The sequence below is a fragment of the Silene latifolia genome, chromosome 5 (assembly GCF_048544455.1).
Source record: "Silene latifolia isolate original U9 population chromosome 5, ASM4854445v1, whole genome shotgun sequence".
Classification (NCBI taxonomy): Eukaryota; Viridiplantae; Streptophyta; class Magnoliopsida; order Caryophyllales; family Caryophyllaceae; genus Silene; species Silene latifolia.
The window spans coordinates 83,810,003-83,835,401 of record NC_133530.1 but is presented as its reverse complement, the minus strand read 5'-3'; the positions used below and the strand labels follow the sequence as shown (position 1 = coordinate 83,835,401).

At 34.6% G+C, this 25,399-nt stretch overlaps 2 protein-coding genes across 2 annotated transcripts; one reads left to right on the top strand and one right to left on the bottom strand.

Moving 5' to 3' along the window:
• Positions 1-1,403: 1,403 nt before the first annotated feature.
• On the bottom strand, positions 1,404-4,326 carry LOC141657678 (uncharacterized). The gene is made up of 3 exons (XM_074464980.1): positions 4,084-4,326; positions 3,337-3,488; positions 1,404-1,717 (listed from the first exon to the last, which is right to left on the bottom strand). Exons 1-3 carry the CDS (start codon positions 4,205-4,207, stop codon positions 1,628-1,630), a joined length of 366 nt encoding a protein of 121 aa, XP_074321081.1. The 5' UTR covers positions 4,208-4,326; the 3' UTR covers positions 1,404-1,627.
• A 13,095-nt stretch (positions 4,327-17,421) lies between these two features.
• On the top strand, positions 17,422-24,795 carry LOC141657677 (importin subunit alpha-4-like). Its single transcript, XM_074464979.1, has 10 exons — positions 17,422-17,899; positions 19,757-19,853; positions 19,933-20,024; positions 20,117-20,248; positions 20,630-20,815; positions 20,899-21,062; positions 21,217-21,295; positions 21,664-21,792; positions 23,567-23,694; positions 24,033-24,795. Exons 1-10 carry the CDS (start codon positions 17,672-17,674, stop codon positions 24,415-24,417), a joined length of 1,620 nt encoding a protein of 539 aa, XP_074321080.1. The 5' UTR covers positions 17,422-17,671; the 3' UTR covers positions 24,418-24,795.
• Positions 24,796-25,399: the final 604 nt, after the last annotated feature.

Below are 25,399 nucleotides of genomic sequence, written 5' to 3'. Positions count from 1 at the left end.
AACGAATGTTGTCAATCGAATTTTGTATAATGAAAACTATTACGTAAATTTTTTTTTTTTTTTGACAGTCACGAGAAAGGATAGCCTATGAAAATGCGTAAAAAACTAGAGAGAGGCTAAGAGCTTGCGTGCGACTTGTCGACAAGCATAGGCATCGGCGATCACAACCTTGACTTGTTCCTCGGACAAGACGGTCGGACACAGAGACTCAACTGTATACCGCCACTTGGCGGTGGAGCTAGCATGGTAGTCAACCCCAACCACGCTACAAATCTCGGCTAAACTTGCCCTACACAAACTCGGCTTCTTCAACACCCTAGCAGCCAACTGCTGCACATTCATGGAATCATGGTTGGAGACCAAACATAGTTCAGGATCATTCAAGACTCTGGGTATCATGCAATTGTCAATATTACCACCAAATTTATCATGCAATTGGACAATCAAGCAAAACGAGTTGCCGCACAGAACCAAGACATCGTGTCCTATTGAGCCGCCATCATCGTAAATTGCTTGCTTAGCATCGATAGATATGACTCTAGGGATCGTTAAGCTAGACAGAAGTCGTTTGATGTTTGCCTCTATGAATCTTGCATCGTCGACTACCTTCACCTCAACCTTCGATCCATGCAATTTTACGGAATACGAACCCATTCTACTCAGGTATTTATCCGGTATAAAGGCCATCCTGATTACACGCTTTTGTACTTTTATTTAGGGTTAATGTATTATTACTCCCTACAATCCTGCTTAAATAGCTTAAGTAGTCCTACCCTACCTTAATAAAATAAGAAACAGTCCATCTTGTTTGTGACGGTAGTTAGGATACCCTAATATTTTATGGAAATAAGAATCCTAGTTCACTATGGAAACTACTGCCTAAATTATAATCGAGTATACATACTTCGTATATACGGAGTAGCAAATACGGTACAATCCTACAGGAGATTAAATTTCCGTCTAATACCATTGCTTAATGTGATAATCTACTGCTCATGTACATCTTGTCTTGTTTAATTGTGCATTTTCGTATCGGGTAATAACTACGGAGTAATATCTACAGAGCAGTAATATTAACCATTATTATAGACCGTCTTATAAGTTATAATAATTGATTGTATGCTGCTAAATTCTAGCGTGGATACGAATCCTGCAATAGCTGCTGTATTCGCTGTACAATCAATCCTAGAAAACTCCTCTCTAAAACTCTTAACCCACGGCACAAAAACACCATCAGGTCTTCCTCAACCCTGAAATGTTCCGCTTCCAGAAACCGTCTCGGAACACTTCCCCTAACATACGAAACCCAAATACAAGAAACTAACTTCCACGAACAAAACATTGAAACAAAGTAAAGATCAAAGGATGTGAAGTTGGAAGGGGAAGGGAATGCATAGACAAAATTTTGGCACGAGTGTCAAACCACATTTCTGTAGCTGATGCTAATATTAATTGGAAAATAGCGTAACACAAGCACACCCCGTTGTTCTAGGAATGTGGGAATTTGAAGGTTGGTGAGGATTGAGGTTACAAACAAAACAAAGTCGTAGCGATTCCCAAGCAAAATGATCGTTCAAAGCGAGAGTACATGACCAGAGACTTCCTGTAACGTTGACGAAGAGCTGCTCTAAGTTGATTCAAACTTTTTGACATCATCTGCCCGAGGCCTCCACAGTCCAACTCTATATTTATGGGCATGATTCAGTATCAGCTTCCTCTGTATAACAAACCACACGTTACGGATAACTTCAAACATTACTTCCAACATTGAATCATACATTCATACTCCATTCGAAATGAGTTTTTGCATTTTTTAAAATTTTCAAATTCATTGGAAAGCATACAGAAACCGATGAAATCAAGGGAGCAATCATATACTACGAGAGCCTCCACAGGTTACAGATATCTTGCTTTCTAGAATGTAAAAGGGAATATCAGCATAAAATCAACTGTGCTGAAATACAATATGAAGTTGATAATAGTATAATACCAATTATTGGTTTCACATGACTACTCAACGCCACAGCTTTAAGCATCAATAGAAGTGATACTTTCCAAATACTTTGAACTAACTTAATAGATTTAGGCAAGGCACATTCCATAATCAATATGATATTCATTTCTTTAGAATGCCATCAAACGAGCAATGTCACAGCGTTCATAATATATTTGGATTATTACAGTTAAAAAAAAGGCGGTGGTGGTGGTGCGGTGGGGGCTGAGATGCTGGTGGATAAAAGTTAACGTAGCTGCAAAATTTAGAACCACAAGACCATGACAAGCAGTTTACAGAATCCACAACCATAGAAATGGAGACTATTAAAGCCTGGATATCATCTTGATTATGGCAAACAAAATTAACGCAACCAGCTAACTAAATCAGTGAGCAAAGTGACCGACGGCACAGATAACCAGCCTTCAAGGGGGGCCGATATGGCAAACAAAATTAGCGCAACCAGCTAACTAAATCAGTGATAAGCTTCCTTAACTTGCTGGCTTCCTCTGCCTTGGGGGATTCTAATTTCCAAAATACTCCGTCTCTGGTTCCTCCTTTATTCCCAAATTTCATACCTTCACTTGATTCAATTTCAAAAGCCAGTACCCAAATTGCAAAAATGTATTACACGGCTATATACGGAAAGAACTTTGCAGATTCCTAGTCTCTTCTCCAAATATTTTTGCTTGGAAACAACTCAGCATTCAACAGTTTCCTTCAAGCTAAATATCATGAAAAAGAAGGGTGGGATTAAAATGTCAATTTCCCTCTCCTCTCTTTGCTTTTTCAAGTTTTGCTTACTATCATAAAGAAACGGGGGTGACTTTTGCTGTTTCGTCCTCTATAGGAAATATTCCTCCTAATATTACAAACTCCAAATGTCGTTATATGTCTGATCAAGGCATAAAGACTTTTGGACCAAGGTTCCAACAGCGAGTACGTCAACACTTCCAAACTAAATGATCATGGTTACATTTAAAGAGAGGGAAATGTAAATTCAAATATCTCCTACACTTGAAGAGTTGAAGCCACAGTTAAAGACTTAGATCCATAACACTGAAAATAGGCGCAAAGAAGCAATCCAGAAATGCTTAAGAGATATAACCAATCATCTTATAAATGCACCTCTGAAAGTAGCTTGACAAAACTTAGCAAAGAAAAATCCCAAAGAAATATGTACGGGGCGCATTGAGGCAACCACATAAACATACAGTTCTGAAACACAAATTTCTGTGAGTAGCTTAGCAAATGGACTTGGGAGTTTCCTTTAAGCAAAGACATCAAGACACAAAACCAAGCGCATATAAGAAGCACACAGAAATGAAATGTCAAATGCTTACATGTTTGCAAGGAATTTCAAGTTTCTTCAGCTTAAGTGTTCGAACGACCAGCAACTTGTGAAGGTCTCCTCCAAATTCAGTCTCAAGCTTCAGCACATGAGCCTCCACTCCATTCCCTATCCCTCTTAAAAACTCCGGAATCCCCACCTTCACTGTCGCATCAAGTCAAAGAGCAATTCACAATTCGATTAGGCCAGAAATGAAAACACTCCTCAGTCCTCAATGATCACTCCCAAGTCACAACAACACACACTTACCTCAAGAAGAAGACGAATTGAGTCATCATTGTATGCATATAATTACTCTTACGCACGATTAATCGTAAAAACCATATGAATAACATTTACACATGATAAACAGTTGGTCTCCCTACATACAGGCCATTTTGGTCTTTTCCAAAAAGACGGGATTTTGATAACATTTTACAACCAAATGTCATAAGTAGTCAAACTAGCCGGACCATTGTGGTTACATTTGAGCATAAAATGGTCACAAAATCCCGTCTTTTTGGAAAGACGGAAATAGTCCGTCTGAAACAATAAATCCTTCACAAAAACAACAAAACTCGATTTCTAAACAAAAATGGGTGGAAATTTCACAGATAATCCTAAAACCCTAAACCCATAAAAACCCTTAAAGCAAAAACGAGATAAAATAACTGGGCATCACCTAAATCAATCAAAAACTTAAATTCATATCCAAAATCTGTTAAACATTGAATGAATTTGGGGGTTTTTAGTGCAGTACCTACATAAGGAGAAGAAGAGGAAAAGAATCTGGAAGAAGTCGGAAAAAGTGATGGAGATGGAAGTGTTGATGAAGATTGAAAACTTTTGGTTGTGATCTGCCGCCAAATCGACATCATACTCATCTTTTAGGTTATGAATGTGGTTGCAATTTGTGAAATTAGTATCTTCAGTTCACCTGAAAAAACCCAAATTAATTTTCGCTTTTTCAGTTGAGGGTTTTTTTTCCAGTTAGTACTGCGACCAAAACTAGTACGCTGGCAATTCTTTATAGGTCAGTTTATGATATCGGACGGGTCCAAAAAGATAAATTAGAGCGATGGCTACTAACGATAAATTACACTCTCTTCGTCTGTCCTGATTATTTATTTGTCTTTGATTAAAACGGTAAATAATAAAAGGTGGTCTAAAATGATATTATATGAGTGTTGTTTTGAATCCGCTTCAAGTGGAATTAGAGATGGTGCAAATGTGCAATTAGCCTGACATGAACAACCCAACCTAACACCAAAGCAACAAGTTTGAGAATGACTCATAGTTTGAATTGACTCGAATTAATATGACCAATCCAAATGTTTATTGTTACAAACTCTATTATTATCCATACAGAACTTGATAATAGGAGACTCGATAATGACCCAAAAACCCTATATTCACACCCGACCCAATCTGACTTGAGTTTTTTCAAAACCAAAATGATCCCAATCCCAACTAACCCGGCCCGATTATCTCGTTTGTAAGATCCAGGTGGAATGATAAGGCTAGGCTAACATGGTATTAAACATCTTACTCGTCATGAGTTTTGAGCGAAGGGAAATTATGCTTGTGAAGATATTACAGCTTACAAGACATGCAATTGAGGTCTTTTCAATTTTACAAAATACAAGACAATGTCATATAATCTAACTTGTAGCGATCGAACATCCTAGTCCTCCGGTTATGAGCCTCCCCAATACTACTATAACTAACACCGGTCCAAGAGGAAGACACGCGTGAAGATTTATCTCACAAAAAAATAAAAATAAAAAGAGTGGTGGTTCTCAAAAAGGCTAATGTTCATAATAACATTTCCATGCATTTTCTTGTAGTTTGGTGACACTTTGGTTTTCTTTATTTTACTCGTATGAATTTGATTTTCATTATTTATTTTGTAAAGGAAAAATGGCAAATTACTACCTATTATAGGCAGGAATTTTAGAAATACTACATAATATAATCAATTATTCATAATACTATCTATATAGTTACAACTCTTCTCAAATCTATAATAAATAATATAAAAAGACAATCTAAAGCACCAAAATTCACCATTCTCCTTTCTAATAGAGATTTAGCAAGCCACGTCATCACCGTCTTTTATAAAAGAAAAAAAAAAAGTAAAAAGAATTTGAAACATTAAACTAACAAACATTAAATTTTGTCTTTTTATTTTAAGAGTAAATTTATTAACAACAATAAAATATAAAAGTAAATGATAAAATTTTAATGTTGAGGTTTTATTTTTGGGTTATTTAACATGAATACTACAAACTATTACCTCCCTTCTCAAAATACTCTGAAATTTAGTTTAACTCACAATAAACTATACTATTAACCCCTTCTTCTCGGATTATACTCGGGTAACCGGCTACTTGTTTAGCCAGTTACTCCCCTTATTATCTTTACAAACCCAACACACACTGCCATTAATCTTCACCAAAAAAGAATACACACTACCATTAATCTATTATCACCGGCAAATCAAACATCACAACCATTTACTCGCAAATCACGGACAGCCAAGCCCAACACTCGACCGTCGTAATGTCACCACCAACGACCCCAAGCCCGAATTTGGGGATCTAGGTTTTAGAAATTTAAATCAATTGTTTGTGGAGGGGTACATGACGACGACAAAGAGGTTGTTTGAGGATGCTCGAGATGCAGTTGCGGTGGTGGATGGTAGGAAAGCGAGCCACGGCGGTCAAAGTGACCTCTATTTTATAGATGAAACTGTACAGAAGAGGACGAGAAGGTGGAGAATGGTGGTCGACAGCGAATTAAGGGTGGCCGTGGTGAATGGTGGTTGACAATGCTGTTGAGGATGGTGGTTGAGAGGGATGTATGGATGCTAATGGGAGAGAGGGGTGATTTAAATTGAAAAAAAATGGAGAAGGAAAGTTGAGTATGATGAAGAAGATGAGGTTGGGGTTTACATTATAATTGAAATAAGAGACTATGCTATGTATTGGAGAAAAATTTGGTATAAAAAAATTGAACAGGGCGGAAGTTACGTTTGTACAAGTGTATAAGGAGGAACAATGGAGAAAATATTGTAGGGTAATATCCGTATAAGACCCTCTAAATTTAGGACTATAACGTAAATTTAACATGTGAAAAATGGTCATAAACGAAATACAACAATAAAACGATAAAGATAAAGAATCAACCCCGGGTCCTTTGATGCACGGCGTAAAGAACAGAAATCAAACGAGATTCCCTCCTAATTGTTGCACCCAAGATTTGTCCGAGAAATGCCCTTGTGCTAGAACGTGTTCTCCGATTGCCTTGCAATATTGGGAGAATTTGATGTGAGTTTTTCTCGAGATGTGAGATCTCAGTTTCAGAGAGAAAATAATCTCCAAAACCCTAGTTTTCTGTCAAATGAAATTGTCTAGGTCAAAAGGAGAGGAGTCTCTCCTTTTGTTTGGTTATTTGGACCGAGGGTATGCATGGGGAAGTGGGCTTCCACTTCCTCTTAATTTTACCTCGTGGACTGGCTCGAAAATTGCTAAATGTATATGACGCGGTTTATTATAAATCGTCATCGGTTATCGGCTATTAAAACATCAACTAATAACACGGGTTAGTTGAAGTATTAATACATGTCCGACAAAGACGATATTGTATAATTAAATTCAATATACATTAATCAAATATAAAACGCTTATATTTAATTTTACGAATTAACTGGTTAATTCGCCTTAGCCCATAATATTTAATCCGTATTAAATATAATATCTCAACATCACATTTTTGACTAATTACTAGTCAAATAACTCGGACTAACTGGTTAGTCAAATTTGGCATCTACATGACTGTATTTTCATACCGTCACATCTCTCGAACGTATCCTATAGGTGTGACTTTTAGGGATCAGTTGATCACCGCCATCTGTATGACAATAACGTCAAACTTATCTAGCAAGCCAACCGTTATTGATAAACGTGGATCAACTGATAATAATACCAAAAGTATGCCCTTTGATCCTTTTAGAGGTTTATAAGTCCTTGCACTAACTGTTAAGGACACCAACCCCAACAAATATTGGGTGAAGAAGATGAAGTTGTGGGTCCCACGTTCAGTTTACCTGCAACTGTAGGTGAAGAAGGAGTCAATTCTAGTAAAAGCGGAGGGGTGTAATAGTCGAGTGTATTGTTAGTTAAATCAAAGCTCGGAGTAATTTGAGAAGCACCTGCATAGTTTGGAGTATTTCTGTTAAATATCCCTTTATTTTTTATTAAAGAATTGAGTTTTAAAATATTTTATTGATTTTTAAGTTTAGGCTATGTAAATTTAAAATATAATACAAAAGTACAATTATGTTTAGTTAATGTAAATATTGATCCTTATATTCTCAAGTTTATATAACAATAGTGTTAAAGTTGTGAGGCTAGAATTGTCAATACAATCATGTACTTGTGTACTATACTTTGAAAAAAAAAAAAAAAAGACTACAAAAGTATTGACATTGGCTATACAATTGATAGAGTTAATTTTGCAGCACTATTTTAATTTTCAAATAAATAGTTTCATGCCACCTCTATACAATATTATAAAAATGTAAGATTAAACATCTTACTAAGCCATATGTCATAAAAAAATGTCATTTTCGATTATCATATATCACATATGCTTATAAGCAAAGATTGTTTTTTTTAAAATATATAAGTCGCAACACACACATTAAAAAAATAAAAAATAAAAAATTGATACAAACCTTTTATCTCCCTCTCATAATTTTGGTTATTAATTTACCTATTTATTTAACTTTATTACCTTTATATAATGATGACCTTTTTGCTTTCCCCTCACCAATATATAACAATCATAATTTCATTTTAATCAAAAAAATTAGTATGCACTAACTTTTTTTCTTTATTATATATTGAATTTATTATAATCTTATTTATTAATTTTGTATTTTCAAATTGCAGGAGGATGATATATACTCACATATCAATAACATTGCATGAAATTTGTATTATGGGTATGAATCTTTTTTACATATTTTTTTGGGTTTGAATGACTTTTTCATTTTTGTCGACTTTTCTTTTTCTATGTTGGTGTATATTCAATATCGAATGATAGCATGAATCTCAAATAAATGGTTGACAATTTACATCCCCCCTACTACTAAGAGAATAAAAATTCTCTTAGTTTTCCCTCCAAAAAGCATTTAACTAAATAAGATAATAAATAAAATTTCTTTCATTACATTATTATCTTTTCAATGAATATATTCTTATAAATAAACTCTAATTTTTTAAATAAATTCATAATTATAATTTTTTCATTAAAATAAAATAAAATTGATATTAAATTATAAAGTATAAGTTGCTAAATTTTCAGTAATGCAATAATTATTACTGTAGAAATTAACTTGACACATGCTTACTATTAGTTTCGTGACAAAAAACATTCACTAAAAAAATTTCACAACTTAAATAAAATTTTTTATATTAGTTTTCCATTTCAATTTTTTTGTTTCATATTAAAATACAATAGAGTGAACAGATAAATATTAATGAGGTGCAAATTTTAAAAGTATAAATCCTCCAATATACTAAGAGAATACAACTTCTCTAAAGTTTTCCTTCCAAAGTGCGCAAACTTATATATGGAAACAAATTAGATTTTTATTTATTAAACTAATTTTTCATTTAAAATAATCTATACATAAAAACTGTATCTCATATTATTAACTTCGTGACAAAAAAAAAGATTTTTTTAAAAAATTTGATGTAGTTAAAATATTTTCATAAAAAACACAATTCATGGAATTATTCAATTGTTTTGATTAATTTTAATATTAGTTATTTTTTTATAAAAATTCGCGAGATATAAATCTAAAATCTATAACTAATACACCAAAAATTAAAAGGCCTATATTTACCGCCCATTTGCGCGGGATCTACACACATTATATATTATATATTCTAATCATTAAAATATTAGTTACCAAATGTTTGTAAATTGTACTATATTGTCTTTCACTATTTCATACATTTTGTTCTGTATGTAACACTTTTCTTCTATTTTAATTTTGTCTAACAGGTTACTGATCAAATTGCTTAGTCAAAGTGTTGATAGTATGATGCAAATATGTCATTTTGACATTTTAATAGTGTTATAAGCGGAGTAAATATTTTGCATAATTATTTGTAAAAAAACCGATATTTATTCTCCAATTCGTGTTCCGATTTCCAATGTTTTTAAACCTTTAAATATTTTTTTGTTTTACATTAAATATATTCTTATGTAATTCACAATAATTCTTGGATAAATGTTTTTCTAAATGATTTATGTATATTTTTTTCTCATTAATTAGGAAACTTAATAGTTCTTACAGAGTATAATAGTACTCTAAGTAGTATTTTATTGCCATGTGACAACTCTAAAAAGCCTCATAATATGCTATAATACTTCATATCTAATTAAAAAAAAATATATTAATATTGATATTAATAATATTATTATTATAATATTAATGCCAATTTAAGATGTTTTAATAGGTTTTACTCCACTTTTACTTTTCCTCTTCCCCATCCTATTATAAGTTTGATATTTTCAAAATATGTATCCAATTTTCTTGGTATTCGTCGGCATAATTGTTAAAATGACTCACATAAAAGTCCATAAAAAACAGGAGATATATAATTACAGTATATTTCATCGTTATATTTATCGAATTCGTATTGATTCAAGAATTTTTATTCGCATAAGTCACACCCCCTTAGCTCCATGCTAATAGTTAAAATATATTATTTAGGTCTTTCGCTATAAATCATGTTTATTGTATAGAAATGTCGACCTATAAAACTAATAGTTAAGTTGTGAAATAAACGCGTAAAAGATAAAAGAGTTTGAGATAGTAACACTACCACTCTCTCCTTATTTTATTAACGTGAGACACTCGCTTGTGGTAAACATAATAAGGAGTCAAGTCTAGATACTATAAATTTAATAATGTATATGTACAAAATTTTAACTTTTATCGGCCGCTTTTTTAATTCCATAAACAAAAAAGTTGAGACGACAATATGTATAACACTCCCTATTACTGTAAGGAGTCACATATTTAGCAAATGACACAAATAATTAGAAAAACAAACTTACGAGTAAAGTTGGTACAAAATTAAGATTATAATGGGTATATTAGGTGAGTAATTAAGTCGTTAAGTTATATGTAAAATTAAGTAATAAAATATCGTTATTATCCATTGATTTAGTTACTACATGTTTACATTATCTTATATTTCTCTTCTAACAAAAGTTGTTATGCAATGAGGAATAGAATTAAATATTCATTCTTTTATTTTTTTAGCTACACCATTCTCTTTTTTAAAAGAGATTTAGCAAGCCACATCATCACCTTCTTTTTTTTTTTTTTTTTTAAAAAAAGAGTGACAGGAATTTGGAACATTAAACATAAATGTGTGAGTATAACAAACATTAAATTTTGCCTTTTCATTTCAAGAGTAAATTAATTAACAATAATAAAACATAAAAGTAAATGATGAAATTTTAATGTTGAGGTTTTATTTTTTATTAAAAAATTAAGTTTTAAAATATTTTATTGGTTCTTAAGTTTAGGGTACGTAAATTAAAAATATAATACAAAAGTACAATTATGTTTAACTAAGTATTTTAAAACGCACCAAAACAATATAAAATGTAATTAAGTACGAAAATTAGCCCACGGGTACAAAAACTAGTTGTTACCTAATAAGCTAAATGAGGTCATAATTGAGGTTAAAATCATCAAAAAGTTAGAAATTAATGTGGTATACGTATACCCATTTTGCCCATCTTTACCCACTTAAATTCACCACCATCTTCCACACCTCTACTACCACCACAAAAAATCAGCCACCACCATAACACACCAACATCACCTTAGGCCCACAATTTCGAAGTTCACCGCCAACACCTCCACGACTTAACCATGCCTTCGTTATCACCCTCAATCTACCCTAATCCAATCACACCCTACACCGTATCCATCACCTTAGAGCCATCAAAATCCCACTTTTAATTTATCCCAAAACCACCCTGTTAAAACCACCACCACTGCGCATCACACCCAACTCCCACACAAAAGAAAATTCTAGATCTGAGGTGATTGGTTATGGCAGCAATGGTAGGAGGCAGATGGGAATGGTGGTATGTGATATTGTGATGTGAGGATGGTGACATGGAGTGGGATAGTGTTGGGTGTTAGAGGCGGTGGATGTTGATAGTGGTGGTGGGTAGATGAACATGATGAAAAAAGAAAGGATAGAAGGAGGAGGTAGGATTATTAATAAGGGTATAATGGGTAGATTATTTAGAATTGAATTAATAGAGGAGAAATTAATGAAAATTATCTTATAATGGTTAATTAAGACCCAATTTAGGTTATAAGGTATCAATTTGGGAAGAGTTGTAACTATGTAGGTAGTACTTTGATAAAAACGGTATAATATGTAGTATTTTGAAAAATCTTAATTATAATGGGTAGTAATATGCAAATCGGCCTTTTGTAAAAATAATGAATCTGAAAAATCAACTTTCTTTACTTTCTGCCTTTACTAAATTTTTTTGGAAAAATTATGGTATAAGAAGAGTGAACAAATGTGTGTATGGATCTAGAGCTCAACCTCAGGTCCTCAACCCCATCACAAAACACATGGTTCTCGAAACATTAATCCGTCGTAGCTTGTAGGACGGGTATAAATATGAGATTTGCTTGGTGGTACGGGTGCAAAAGAGCCTACATTCACACTTGGCCTGCCCATATTCAGTGATGGGTCTATGGGGGACTAGCAGGGCCGTCGTAGTTGAAATCTTGGCTCCGCCACTGCCTATATGACATCCTTCCGAGAAAAAATCATGGATGGGCTTTTTGTTTTACTTTAACAAACAGATAATTGACATTGCTAACATGATTTAAATATATCGGTCATCATAACAACATACTCTGTACTAAAATAAAACTAGTTGTAGCAAGTGCTCAAGTATAGACCATCATGGTTAGGCTTTTTGTTATTGTAACTTTGTTAAGTCTCATTAAGCAACCGAAATGTTATGTGTAACACCTTTGTTTGTTGGTGCAGACCTGTTGGCGCTACAAGTTATGCTACAAATTACCATATGTCGATGTACACCTACTAGTTTCCGATCCTACCACACCAAATAGTGACGCTGCTTTCAAGTTCCTCATATTCAGGATGTAGCATTTCCGTCTTAAGGAAGACCTAATGCAAACAAGGTGAAACCTACTTACCACAACAACTACTTGTAAACTAGTTTGCCTATAATAATAATTTGGTAAACAACACATTGATGAACATGTGAGCCTAGCTACGAGTCTACGCCGCTGCTTAACATTCAAACAATTGTGTACAGAAATTAGGTATCGGCCGCAATGCACCAACTAGTACTGAGTAGTAGTCTAGTAGACAACAAAGATCCACAAATTAAATCAGAAGGAGATGAAGCACATCTTCGACATGATGAACACAACTAGGAAGTTGATCGCATTTTGTCTTGTCTTTCTTAACACAAGGAATCCAGATTTAATAATAAGTAACTACTCACCCCGTCAATCATTTATTTACCTTTTTTTTATTCTTTGTAAAAAGTAAGGTAAACAAATTATTGGGACGGAGAGGGTACAAACCACCATTGATTATCCACCAAATTGATTCACAAAATACAATCAACGATTCAACTTCATAATTAGAGAGACAAAATCCCACTAACAAAAAACCAATTACATAAAATTAAACCACCACTCCGTCCCAATTATTTGTTTACCTTTCATTAAAATGATCCTCGCGGTGAACATAAAGGGTAAACAAATGATTAAGACGGAAAGAGTAGATATTGGTATCAGAAGTTACAGCCGCAGAAGAGGAAGAAGCAGCAAAGCATAGAGACCAAAGCGACAGACTCAAACGCCGTTATGAGGGACCACAAGAACTCGTCAACAACGCCGTTGAAACTGTATGGGTCCCACCGCAACTGTCTTAGGTATCCGAATCCCGACCCGAATCCGAATCCGGACCAGGTGGTTCGAGATAGGTATGAGAATCGGTGGCCCACCCACCTGACTGTACCCCACCACTCCAACGCCATCAAACCCTCTTACACTCTTACTCTTACTCCTATGTATGGAGTAATTGACAGGATATTTTGTAGAAGGTGTGAGATTTTTTTTTTTTCCTGGGAGGGTTTGGAGATTTTGTCAGTAATTTACGGAAATTTGAATCAATTTGGGGGAGAAATTAATTGAGTAATTGGTTGTAGGGTCAGCCCGGTTATGTTCTCCACCAGAAATTATTGGCCAATCAATTTATAACAAATTCTCGTTTCAAACGGTCCGGTATCCGTCTCACAATACTTAAAATGGAGTATGGATCTTCTCCATTTCTTTTAAGAAATGGAGAGTCCATTTCTCTCTCACAATGTAATATTATATTGCATTCTACTCTTTACTACCTTTTACTTTTATTTATCGTGATAAAACTCGAATCGTTGGATCGTCCCCAAATGAAATCTTGTCCATTCAAAAGAAATGGACCCTCCATTTCTTTTAGGAAATGGAAAGAGTCCTCATTGCTTAAAAACGCACTCTCTATAAATTCTTTAAAAAAAATGTACTCCGGGTAAAAAGTTACCTATGACTCTATTCTATGAGTTTGTTGTTAAAAAAATGATTTTAGTTAGTCACCTTCCGTTCCCTAAGAATTAAGAAAGTAATGAAAAATGTTGGATTATTAATTAGGTGTGTTAATGCTCTTTGGAAAACAAATATTTTACACCAATAAAATGGCTTAAATTACATATTTTTTCTAATTTTTACTTCGTAGTACTCTAGAAAATAAAAACAAAATTTAATACATGGAGAAATGTAAAACGACTTATATAATGAAAATTCTAATTTTTCCTAAAACGATTTATACTAGGGAACGGAGGGAGTAACTCTTTGTTATAATATAAAGTTATGATATTTTTCTCGTCTTAAATTGAATTGACACTGTCTTAAGAGAAATTTGCAGCCAATTTATATCTACTTCATTTATCGTTTCCTTCCGTATTCCATTTAGCATCACAAATTTTATTTTGGTAACAATGCAAGTAATAGGTGAATTAAAGTAGGAATAATAGTTTAAACTAGATATGTGAGAGGAAGTTGATATGTTATTACCTCTTGAACAACTACACGTGAATAATGTTATCGTATTTGTCATATATATGGAGAATATTTAAAATGTGGTTAATGATACTAGAATAGAAAAAGAGAGCAGTTTAATTTTGATGAGCTACCAATCAATCATGGATAATATTTGTTTGAAATTTTTTCATATTAAATTTTAGAAAATAAAATAATTTGGGGAGTAATCGAGGCAAAAATGAGATATTATATAGGATAATATAAACGCCAAATGTTATATGAGACAATTTCTCACATTACAAGCAATTTTCATGTTATTTTATACTCCTTCTGTCTCAATGAATAGTTTACATTTTACTTTATTTTGTGAGAGGAAAATAAAATAATTGTAAACTATTGACTGAGATAGAGGAAGTATTTATTTTTCTAATTTGTACTATAATATATTCTATACTTCACACTAACTTAATAAAAGACCCTTTCACGAGAAATTTACTTGTATTTGATTAGTAGAGTACATACGAATACGATAAGTTGGTGTTTGTTGAGGTGTATGACGATGTTGATATATACTCAATTATACGCTATGACACTAATACAGATATGCTATGTCAAAAGAATTTTTCACGTTTTGAAGGGATGGAGATACACGTTAACGTTATCGTGCTGTTTTTGTGTGATTTGATCTCCACCTTGCATATCAAGTTACAAGTACTTTATTTGGACTTTTAGAATTCCTTGGATCAAACTCTAGTTAAGAGTTGTAAGACTAGTTGAATTTAGGCTTTGTTCTTTTCGACTTAAGGTCACTTTTTTTAAATTCAGTTCAACTCCTATAAATTCAGTTCAGTTCAACTTCTACAAGTCCAAAAAAATCAAGTCTTACTGTTTGGAACTAGTTTAGGAGGTTAAACTCGGGGTCTCAATTGAAAGTTTTAACATGGGCTAATTCTTCTTGTATATACATCGAATTTAGTTCGAATTTGACCTGATAAAGTTCTCCTCCTAATGAGTTTTAACACGAATATAATGTCACAACTCGAACATAACACCACCTATTAAGTTTGGACAACCCATTATCAATTCATCTTAATGTCCATGGGTTATATTTGTATGTGTGTAACAAGTTAACCACTTGCTTTTCTTGTCGGGATTCATTGCGTTGTTTATGGGGTCATAAACTCATTATAAACATCACACTATTAGATAAGAACTTATGTTAAATAGGTTTGGCGGGGGTAACAGATTGAATTTAGTGTTTAGGGTTTGTTCAACAAGGTGTTAATTAGACAAATGACTAGAGTTTGGTTCAAAGTTAGATCCATTTTAATAAAATTCAACGCATCGTATATTCGTATCTACAAATTCATATTGATCATCCAAATAAAGTAAATCTTAATATTAAAAAGAAAATTCATAAAGTATTAAATGTTAATTTTAACTAAAGTAGGTCTACATATTTTTAGGCGCTTCATTGACATCTTAGATACTTCGTATGAGATTATCGACATCCAATTTTGAATATTGATTCGAAAAGCAAATCAAATACTATTTATAATTTGATTAGACTACACGCTTATCTACAAATCTATTTAGAATTACAAATCAAATACTCCACACTTATTATAAAACTAAAATTACAAAGTGTCGAGTCTAATTTTAAACGACTCTCCCTTCAACCAAATAAGTTAAACTCTCTAATTTTTTTTTTATTACAATCAACAGTTTTATAAAGTTGATAACTATGTATATAAAAACAAAAATTATTACCGCTTAAAAATAATTATATAATAATAATAATAATAATATTTACCGGTTTTATTTTCATGTAAAAAGTGCACATATTATTTTTAAAATTATTATATGCAAAATATGTAAAGTAATATGATGAATAACCGTTTGATGTTATTTTGCAATTTGAACTGATACAAGTACCTAGAATAAATATTTTTATAAAATGCTACTCCCTCCAATTTCCTATGTTGTTCCCTTTCCCTTTACATCTAATTTCATTGTTGTTCTCTCTTTTCTTTTTGGACAAGTTTGTGTGGTCAAAAATCAACTACATGTGGGGTCATGTGTAATGTATGGTCCAAATTGATTGTCTTAATTCTTGAGGAAAAAAAGAAAAGGGAACAACATAGGAAATAGGAGGAAGTATGATATAAGAGCAAGTCTTGCTTAAGACGGTACTATCCGTCTTAAATAAGAATTTGTGATGATATAATATAAAAATTTTAAAAATAACCAGCTAAATAAATGACAAACCTCAAAATTTTGAGCACAACTAGGGCTGTAAACGAGTCGATATAAGCTCGAGTTTGGGTAGAGCTCCAAATTTTTTGCTCGAGCTCGGACTTGGCTCGAAACTCCTCGAGTCTGAAGAATTGAAGCTAGAGTTCGAATCAAGTTCGTTTCGTCATTAAATTATTTTCATTTTCTCACATTTTTAATTTAAAAATTTAAATATTTTTAAAAAAAAAAGATATAAAACACTAAAAAAATATCATATATTATAATACAGTTAAAATGCCTAAATAACATATAATTTGAAATAAAATTATTATTCAATATAAAAATTATAAACAAGCCCAAACGAGATAAATACGAGTCGAACTTTGTCGAACTCGAGCTCAGCTTGTATTTGGCCAACCAACCACTGCTCGAACTCGAGTTTTATTTGACCGAGCACGAGCTAAGCTTTAACCGAGCCGATTTCAAGCACTTGACGAGTCTGCTCAAATTATTTACATCTCTATGCATAACAAATTTGCCTTTCTTTTCAAATGACCCCACCATTATTCTACTTTTTTTTTCCCTTATAACCGATTACAAAGCTTTAAAAAAACAACTAAATAAATAATAATAATAATAATAATAATAATAATAATAATAAAAAATAATAATGTAATTTTAAGCAAATAGAAATACGTAAAATTTTCTGAAAAAAGAAAGAAGCAAATATAAATAAAATAATCCCACCCTACCACAAACTCCTTTTCCCACCCATCTCACAACCCCACTACCTCCTTCTCCGTCACAAACCTCTGACAATTCCACCTTTTCCTATTCTCTCTTTCTTCTCTTACTCCATCTTTTCTCTCAGGCGTTTCATCGAACATCTTCTGTGCAACCCTTCTGCCATAGCCAAAACATCAAGGAATCTCTAATGTCGCTTCGACCCAATTCAAGGACCGAGGTCCGCAAGAAGTCTTACAAAATTGGGGTTGATGCAGATGAAGCTCGTCGTCGTAGAGAGGATAATTTGGTGGAGATCAGGAAGAATAAGAGGGAAGATAATCTTCTTAAGAAACGTAGAGAGGGTATGAATATGATGCTTCAATCTCAAACCCAACAATCTCTTCTTACTGATCCTCCTCAAAATATTGAGAAGAAGGTATAAACCTTTCAATTTTTTTGATAAATTTTAGTTTTTTTTGGTGTTTTTGTGATTATAAAGTTCCGATCTTTTGGTTTATTAGTGGGTTAATCTGTGTTTTGAAGTTTAATTGAGATTTATTTGGTATGTGTAGATTTATGGGTTTTGATGAGTTTATTTGAAATTTGAGGGGTTTGAGTGATGTTTGGAGCGTTAAGTTTGATGGGTTTTAGAGTTTAAGTGTGATTGAATAAGAAGAGTGAGAGAATTGGGATTGATCTTGTTGGATCTTTGATTTGTGTTGCTTTAAGCTCTTGAAGTTGTATCTGGTTTCTGTATGGTTATCGATTTTGCTAGGGGCCGATTGGTTTGTAAAATTGTGGTATTGGCTATGGGATGGTGATTGGTTGTTCACGTGTTAGATGCAATTGAGATTTTGTGGATTGAGTTGGTTTCACTGTCTAGAGACTAGGAAGGAAATATGAGAGAATAGTTCTTTTTTATAATGGTTTTAGAGGCTTAACCGTCTTGGTTGGTCCTTATTTACTGTTTGTTTAGCCTGTTTGTAGTCTTCATGAGTGTATGCATCCATCCTCAATGGAATGAACATATTTTTAGTTCTGAGGTTAAAAGAGAAAAGGAAGATGATCAAATGACTTAACTTTAGATGATGAATGGGGAAGAGGCGAAGATCAAACATGTTTTGTGATTTAGCGCAACAAGCTGTATGATCATTCTTCTATTCCCTGTTAACCTTTTGTGATGAAATGCAAGTTAAAAATAGTGTGTAAATAGGATGATGTTGGGAAAAAGGTTTTGGAGTTCTTACCCCCTTTGGCTAGTAGAACAACGTAGCATTGTGAAACGATTATTGCCTATTATAGTGCAGAGCTGTGAGGAGTGAGAAAGTTGACTTGTTTGCAGTCACTAATAACAGTTCTTTACTGTTGTTGATCATGTTTTGGTTGTCCTTGAAGGTTAGAGTGTTGGTAATGAAAATGATTATGCATGTTCTGTTGCTTGGTAGTTGGTACTATGTTTTGATGTTGAAGGTAAACATGTAATAAGGTTCGACTTCAATTGAGCATATAGTTTTAGTGAATGGTAATTTTCAACACGTGTCTGTTAGAATCACCAGCTTTCTTATACTTTATCCCAGTTCCATGTCCGTCAGTGGTAGAGAACGTTATTGATACTGTTAGTTCAATTACTATAGTACTCTAGTTTTATGGTTGATTGAGGAGATCCCTTTTCACTGTTCTTATGCAGAACATTCGATTTAAATAGGTCAGTATCTTAGGGTTTGTTTGGATAGCAAAATGGGAGGGATATGCCGGGGAGGGGGAAAGGAAAGGGAGAGGGGAATGGAGTATGGGTGTTTGGATACGATTTTCTGCTAAATCTTTTCCATGGTGGAGTGATTTTGATTTGCCGTGGAGGAGCGAAATTCGATCCCTCCCCTTCGTTTCCCTCTACCCTTATTTGCTACCTAAACAAGGGATTTTATATCCCTTACTCCCCATCCCCTTCCTTTCCCTCTAATTCCCTCAATCCATACAATCTTTCAAAGTCCAGATATATATGATTTGCTCTAGACAGCTTTTTCATTGGTTGGTTGCAATAACTGTTATCCAAGGAAATTTATCAACTCTTTAGATTATGGTATGATCTAATTTTGGGAGGCATGTTATATAGCAATACAGGAACTTATACTAGGCTTTATGTGGAATTACTTTTCAAATTTTACTTGATTTCGCGACTCTTTGGATGCTACTTGTGGCCTTGTGGGTATGAGTGTATGACAATTAGTAGAACCATGAGTGGATAAGCTTATTGCGTGTATTCATATTGTTCTCTCTTCCCATTGTTTAACAGTTGGAAAGTATTCCTATCATGGTCCAAGGAGTAGCATCTGCTGATCCTGCTCTTCAATTGGAGGCAACCACTCAGTTTAGAAAGCTCTTATCTATTGGTATGTATGAACACAACACATTGCTGACCTGCTATCATTAGTAGTCACATTTCTAACATTTGATTGTTTGTATACCCAGAACGCTGCCCTCCGATTGACGAGGTTATTAAAGCGGGTGTCATCCCGAGATTTGTAGAGTTCCTGGATAGGCATGATCTACCCCAACTTCAGGTATGCAGCTCTTATCTTGTCAATTTTGTGATCAAATTTTTATTTTGAACTGTTATCGCTAGTGTATAACTCATTGCCTTTGTACTCTGAAGTTTGAGGCTGCATGGGCTTTGACCAATGTGGCATCTGGGACTTCGGAGCACACGAGGGTGGTGATTGACCATGGTGCTGTCCCAAAGTTTGTTCAGCTTCTTGCATCTGCCAGTGATGATGTCAGGGAGCAGGTAACTCATTTTTCTCTCACTTTTTTTTTTTTTTAATGTATTTCAAATCTCAATGGCACTAGTCAAATTTCCAGATATTTGGTAGTTTTTGTATCATGTGCCTTTTTGTCTATGGTGGCCTTGTATTTTGGACCAATGTGTATACTTTATACTCGTTCTCTCTTCATTTATAACTTGCATATTCTATTTACTTTTTTTTTGGAGCAGTTTAAATTTCTTGGTTTATTATAATCTGTTGTCCTGTTGTGGCTAATTACTCTCTTGTCGTGTGCATATTTATTTTTTGCATATCTTATGTAGGCTACTGCTTAGCTTCCATATATGCATGACCTGGAGAGTGTATGCATAATTTATAGACCTGATTACTCTTTCATTGTGCAGGCAGTGTGGGCTTTGGGTAATGTTGCTGGCGACTCTCCGAACTGTAGGGATCTTGTACTGAGCCACGGTGCATTGCTTCCATTGTTGTCTCAGATGAATGAAAACTCAAAACTTTCAATGCTAAGAAATGCTACTTGGACTCTGTCTAACTTTTGTCGTGGCAAGCCACCAGCGCCATTTGAACAGGTTCTTCTTGCTGTGACAATTAACATTGAAAATTATTCATCAAACACTATAGGTCTTAGTATATGCTACTTGTTTTCTCGCAGGTTAAACCAGCATTGCCAGTGCTTCGACACCTTATCCATCTTAATGATGATGAAGTCTTAACAGATGCATGCTGGGCCCTGTCGTATCTGTCAGATGGCCCTAATGACAAAATTCAGGCCGTTATTGAAGCTGGAGTGTGCCCACGGCTCATTTCACTGCTAGTGTATGTTCTTGTACTTGTTACTCTTTCCATGCACAAAACATAGTTGTCATTTTCTCTCTTGTTGAGTTAGTGTCGATTTGGATACGAGGATTAGTTGTGTATATCACATTCTTTGTTGTGGGCACTGACTTTTATCTAATTCGTTTTGAACTAGCCATCCATCACCTACGGTTCTCATTCCTGCTCTCCGAACGGTGGGAAATATTGTCACTGGAGATGATTCCCAAACTCAGGTGCTGATCTGAATATGTCTACGATTTATTACCTTTTATACGTAGTATTTGTACCTCTTATTAGTTGTGCTGAATTTCAGAGTACCATGCTTGTTTCATTATTTTGGAGTATACATGCTTGAGTGAAGCACCATTTGGGCTTTGGAATTTGGATTAAACTAAGAAGTTATTGAAATGGGTTGGAAATAAGATTCAGAGTTTACGTTCAGTGGCTTGCCAAACTGAAGCAACCATTGGCAGTTACTCTTTGGGCGATGGGTTGTGGACTTGTGGGGGGAGAAGGGGGAACAGTGTTACTGTTTTGACAGTGATTTTTTTGTCATTAAATTTTTTTTATCATGTCTTACACGTTCTCTGTACTATTTCAGTTTGTATTGGACAACAATGTGCTTCCTTGCCTTCTCCAACTTCTCACTCAAAATCATAAGAAGAGCATAAAAAAGGAAGCATGCTGGACAATATCCAATATCACTGCGGGGAACAAGGCCCAAATTCAGGTACTAGTTCATTTTTCTGTATGTACTTTTGTGTTCTAATGTTTTTTCTTCTGAGATTTTAGAGTTTGATCGTAACTGTTTAGCTTCTAATTAATGTAATCTCCTTGTGGTCAACTGGTCATATATAATACTCTTTCCTTGTTTGATTCCTATCATTTGAAATGGCACAAAGTTGTAGAAGAGGAGAGGTTGTAGGTCAGGGCATATTGTATTCAACTTGTTCGCACCTCCCTCTTCTAGGTTTCTCCCTTCCTTTTCACCACTTTCACTATTCCTCACCCAGCTTTCCCCCCATCTCTCCAGTCTCCCAAACATGTGCTCCTCCTGCAAGTACCCGCAGCAGCGCAATCTTCTCCACTGTACACTCCTTTCCAAAACTCTTATTCCCTTCCCTCACCTGAGATCCCCACTCCCCTCCACTGTACACACACAGCAGTCCCCACATGTGATATTTTCTTCGCCACCTTCTCTCCTCCAGCATAGGTGCCTTTCCTTAAAATCTGTCTCCGCAATTTCATGTTCATGGGTGATAGGTGGGCTAGCTGATACGAATTACAACGCGGAAGCGATATTTGATGAATTAGACCTATAATTCATCAATGACGAACGAACTCAAGACCTATTGAGATCGAACAAGTTTATATTCAAGACGCGTTGAATAAAAACAAAGGTTGATTTGCTAAGCAAGCAAGTAGTGATTTTCTTATGATTCTTGATCAACCTTTGTTTTTATTCAACGCGTCTTGAATATAAATTTGTTCGATCTCAATAGGTCTTGAGTTCGTTCGTCATTGATGAATTATAGGTCTAATTCATCAAATATCGCTTCCGCATTGTAATTCGCATCACTAGCTGAGAGTAAAAGGTTTACAAGTATCAATTAAGTTTGACTAAAAAGAAAAAGAGTAAATTAGAAATTACTCCCTTTTACATATCAGTTTTCTAAAATAACTCCCTTTTATAATTTTTTTTTTAAAAATTACTCCCTTAATATGCATTTTTGTCAAAAATTGCTTCAAACTCCAACTTAACTCACTTATTCCGTCTGTTTATGAACTTATTACGTTTGTGGCTTAGCCAATTTATACTTTGAAAGGTATAACAATGGATAATAAGTTCGAAAACAGACAGAATAAGTCGCCTAATTTGGAGTTCTGAAGCAATTTTTGATAAAAGTGCATCTTAAGGGAGTAATTTAAAAAAAATTATTAAAGGGAGTTATTTTAGAAAATTAGTATGTAGAAGGGAGTAATTGTTAATTGACTCAAAGAAAAATGATAATAACCATTTCAGATGGTGGGAGTATTATGCTCAAGTGCGTGGCATTGATTTTTTTTCCTTTTTGGAAAGTGTGTGCGTCGCTTGTCCTAAACAAACTTGTTTGACAGGATTTTAAACATGAAAAGGTACTAAGCTTAGAGCTTTTGTGAATAGGTGTTTGTGGATTTTTTTGGGATGACCTGGACAGTGTTCTATATCTGTTTTATTTTATTGAAAGGCCTCTGTCAAGTGATGAATTATGAATACCTATGGTTTTCAACTCCTTTTGTGTCACAAGTCTGTTGGGAGACGGCCTTGTGCTATATCTTAGTTTAAAAAAGCAAGTCTCGGGCATGCTTAAGGCCAAAGTTCATTGAAACACTAGCCAAAACACCTACAGGCTGTTATTGAGGCTGGTCTTGTCAACCCCCTTGTGCAACTACTCCAGGCTGTTGTTATTATTAATATTAATATTAATATATACAGTACGTAATATTAATATATACGTTTGCAGGCTGTTATTGAGGCTGGTCTTGTCAACCCCCTCGTGCAACTACTTCAGGATGCAGAGTTTGACATTAAGAAGGAAGCTGCGTGGGCCATCTCGAATGCCACCTCTGGGGGGTCCCCTGAGCAGATCCGGTATTTTTCCTGCCTTGTTCGGCTTAATCTCTGTTGGTCTACCTTGGCATCTAGGCTTCATTTGTATACTTTCCGAGCTTTGTCCATTACCCACTTAAAGAAAACTGCTATTGCGATTACTTTTTCATTAAGCTAAATGTTTTAGCCTGCTCGGCTAGCAAATTCAGGTTTTGAGGCAGCTTTGAGCTTTTATTAAAACATACTCCGTATCATGGAGACCTAGGATAAACGAAGCTTGTTGGCAGCTATGCACTTGCCTTAAAACACATTATTCTGCCGTTCGATATTCATTTATGTACATTTTCTTATTGCTCGACAATTTCAACGTTTTTTTGCAGATTCATGGTGGGTCAGGGTTGCATAAAGCCACTGTGTGATCTTCTGATATGCCCTGACCCCCGGATTGTTACTGTTTGCCTCGAGGGGCTCGAGAACATACTCAAAGTTGGAGAGGTCGACAAAGATGCGGGCTTGAATGGCGGAGTGAATCTCTACGCTCACATGATTGATGAATGTGACGGATTAGACAAAATAGAGAATCTACAGTCTCATGATAATAATGAAATTTATGAGAAAGCCGTCAAAGTCCTGGAAAAATACTGGGCGGAAGAAGACGAGGAGCAAAACCTTCAAGATGGCGGGACTATCAACAACCAGCCTCAGGCCTTCAACTTTGGTGCCGCTCAACCCAACATCCCAGCCGGTGGCTTCAAGTTTGGTTAAACTCGGTACTTTGGCTGTTGTAGTTCCCGTGTTGTCATGCCATACCCCCCTCCCCTCCCAAAAACCCCAACCAATCCGACTGAATTTTGGAAGTCGTCGTATCTATGATTGAGTCCCCTTTGAGCCAGTGTTTTGGTCTGGCTTTTTAAGGTTTATTATTTGGTGATTTAAAGGTTTATTTTACTTCGTATTTCTGCTTCATACAGGAAAATTTACGTTACACAAGTTTGTCGTCAAATTTTTAGCAATGTCCGAGTCCAAAATCTGTTGTCAGTGTCTTGGTTGGTATGTGGAGTAAATTCTGCAATTTGTACAATACTCCACTATTTTTATTTAGTTGATATGAACATAAATCAAAATTTGTGTTTCTTTTCTTCATACTGTCTATTGCCCTAATTGATAGGCGTAGCCTCTGCATGAGCCTGTAACGGTAAATCACGCTCCGTCTAGTTCAGTTTTTAGTATGGTTGGATTTAGATTGGTGATACACAGCGCAGCGTCGCTTGTCTCCAGAGATGTTTTTATTCCCTAAAAGCGAGACACTCATTTCGACACTGGTAGGCTTAGCCGGTACCTTGTACGTGAGTCAAAACTCGTGAACATGTAGGAAACCAACATAAATAAGCCATCAATGAGATCTCAACCTAGCAATGGCCGAGCACATGTGAAAAACAACTTAGTACTTGCGTACTTTGTAGTCATTGTTCCTCTTTTCACATGAAAGGCATGATCATCAACAACTACCAACTCCAGCAAGTAATTCTTGCCAATGCGTTGCGTGTTGTAACACACAAGTCCATGGCGGTTGCTAAAGTATCGCATTAGTCTAAGGCCTAGAGAAAATAACTCGAGAGTTGACAAGTTTTCGTCAAATTTCCAGATAATGAAATCGTAATTTTAATTTCGGCATTATTGACTAGGTAAAATACTCAGCTGGGCTCTCCTGTGTTATTGTAAAATGGTCACATTTCTCCGTCAAAAG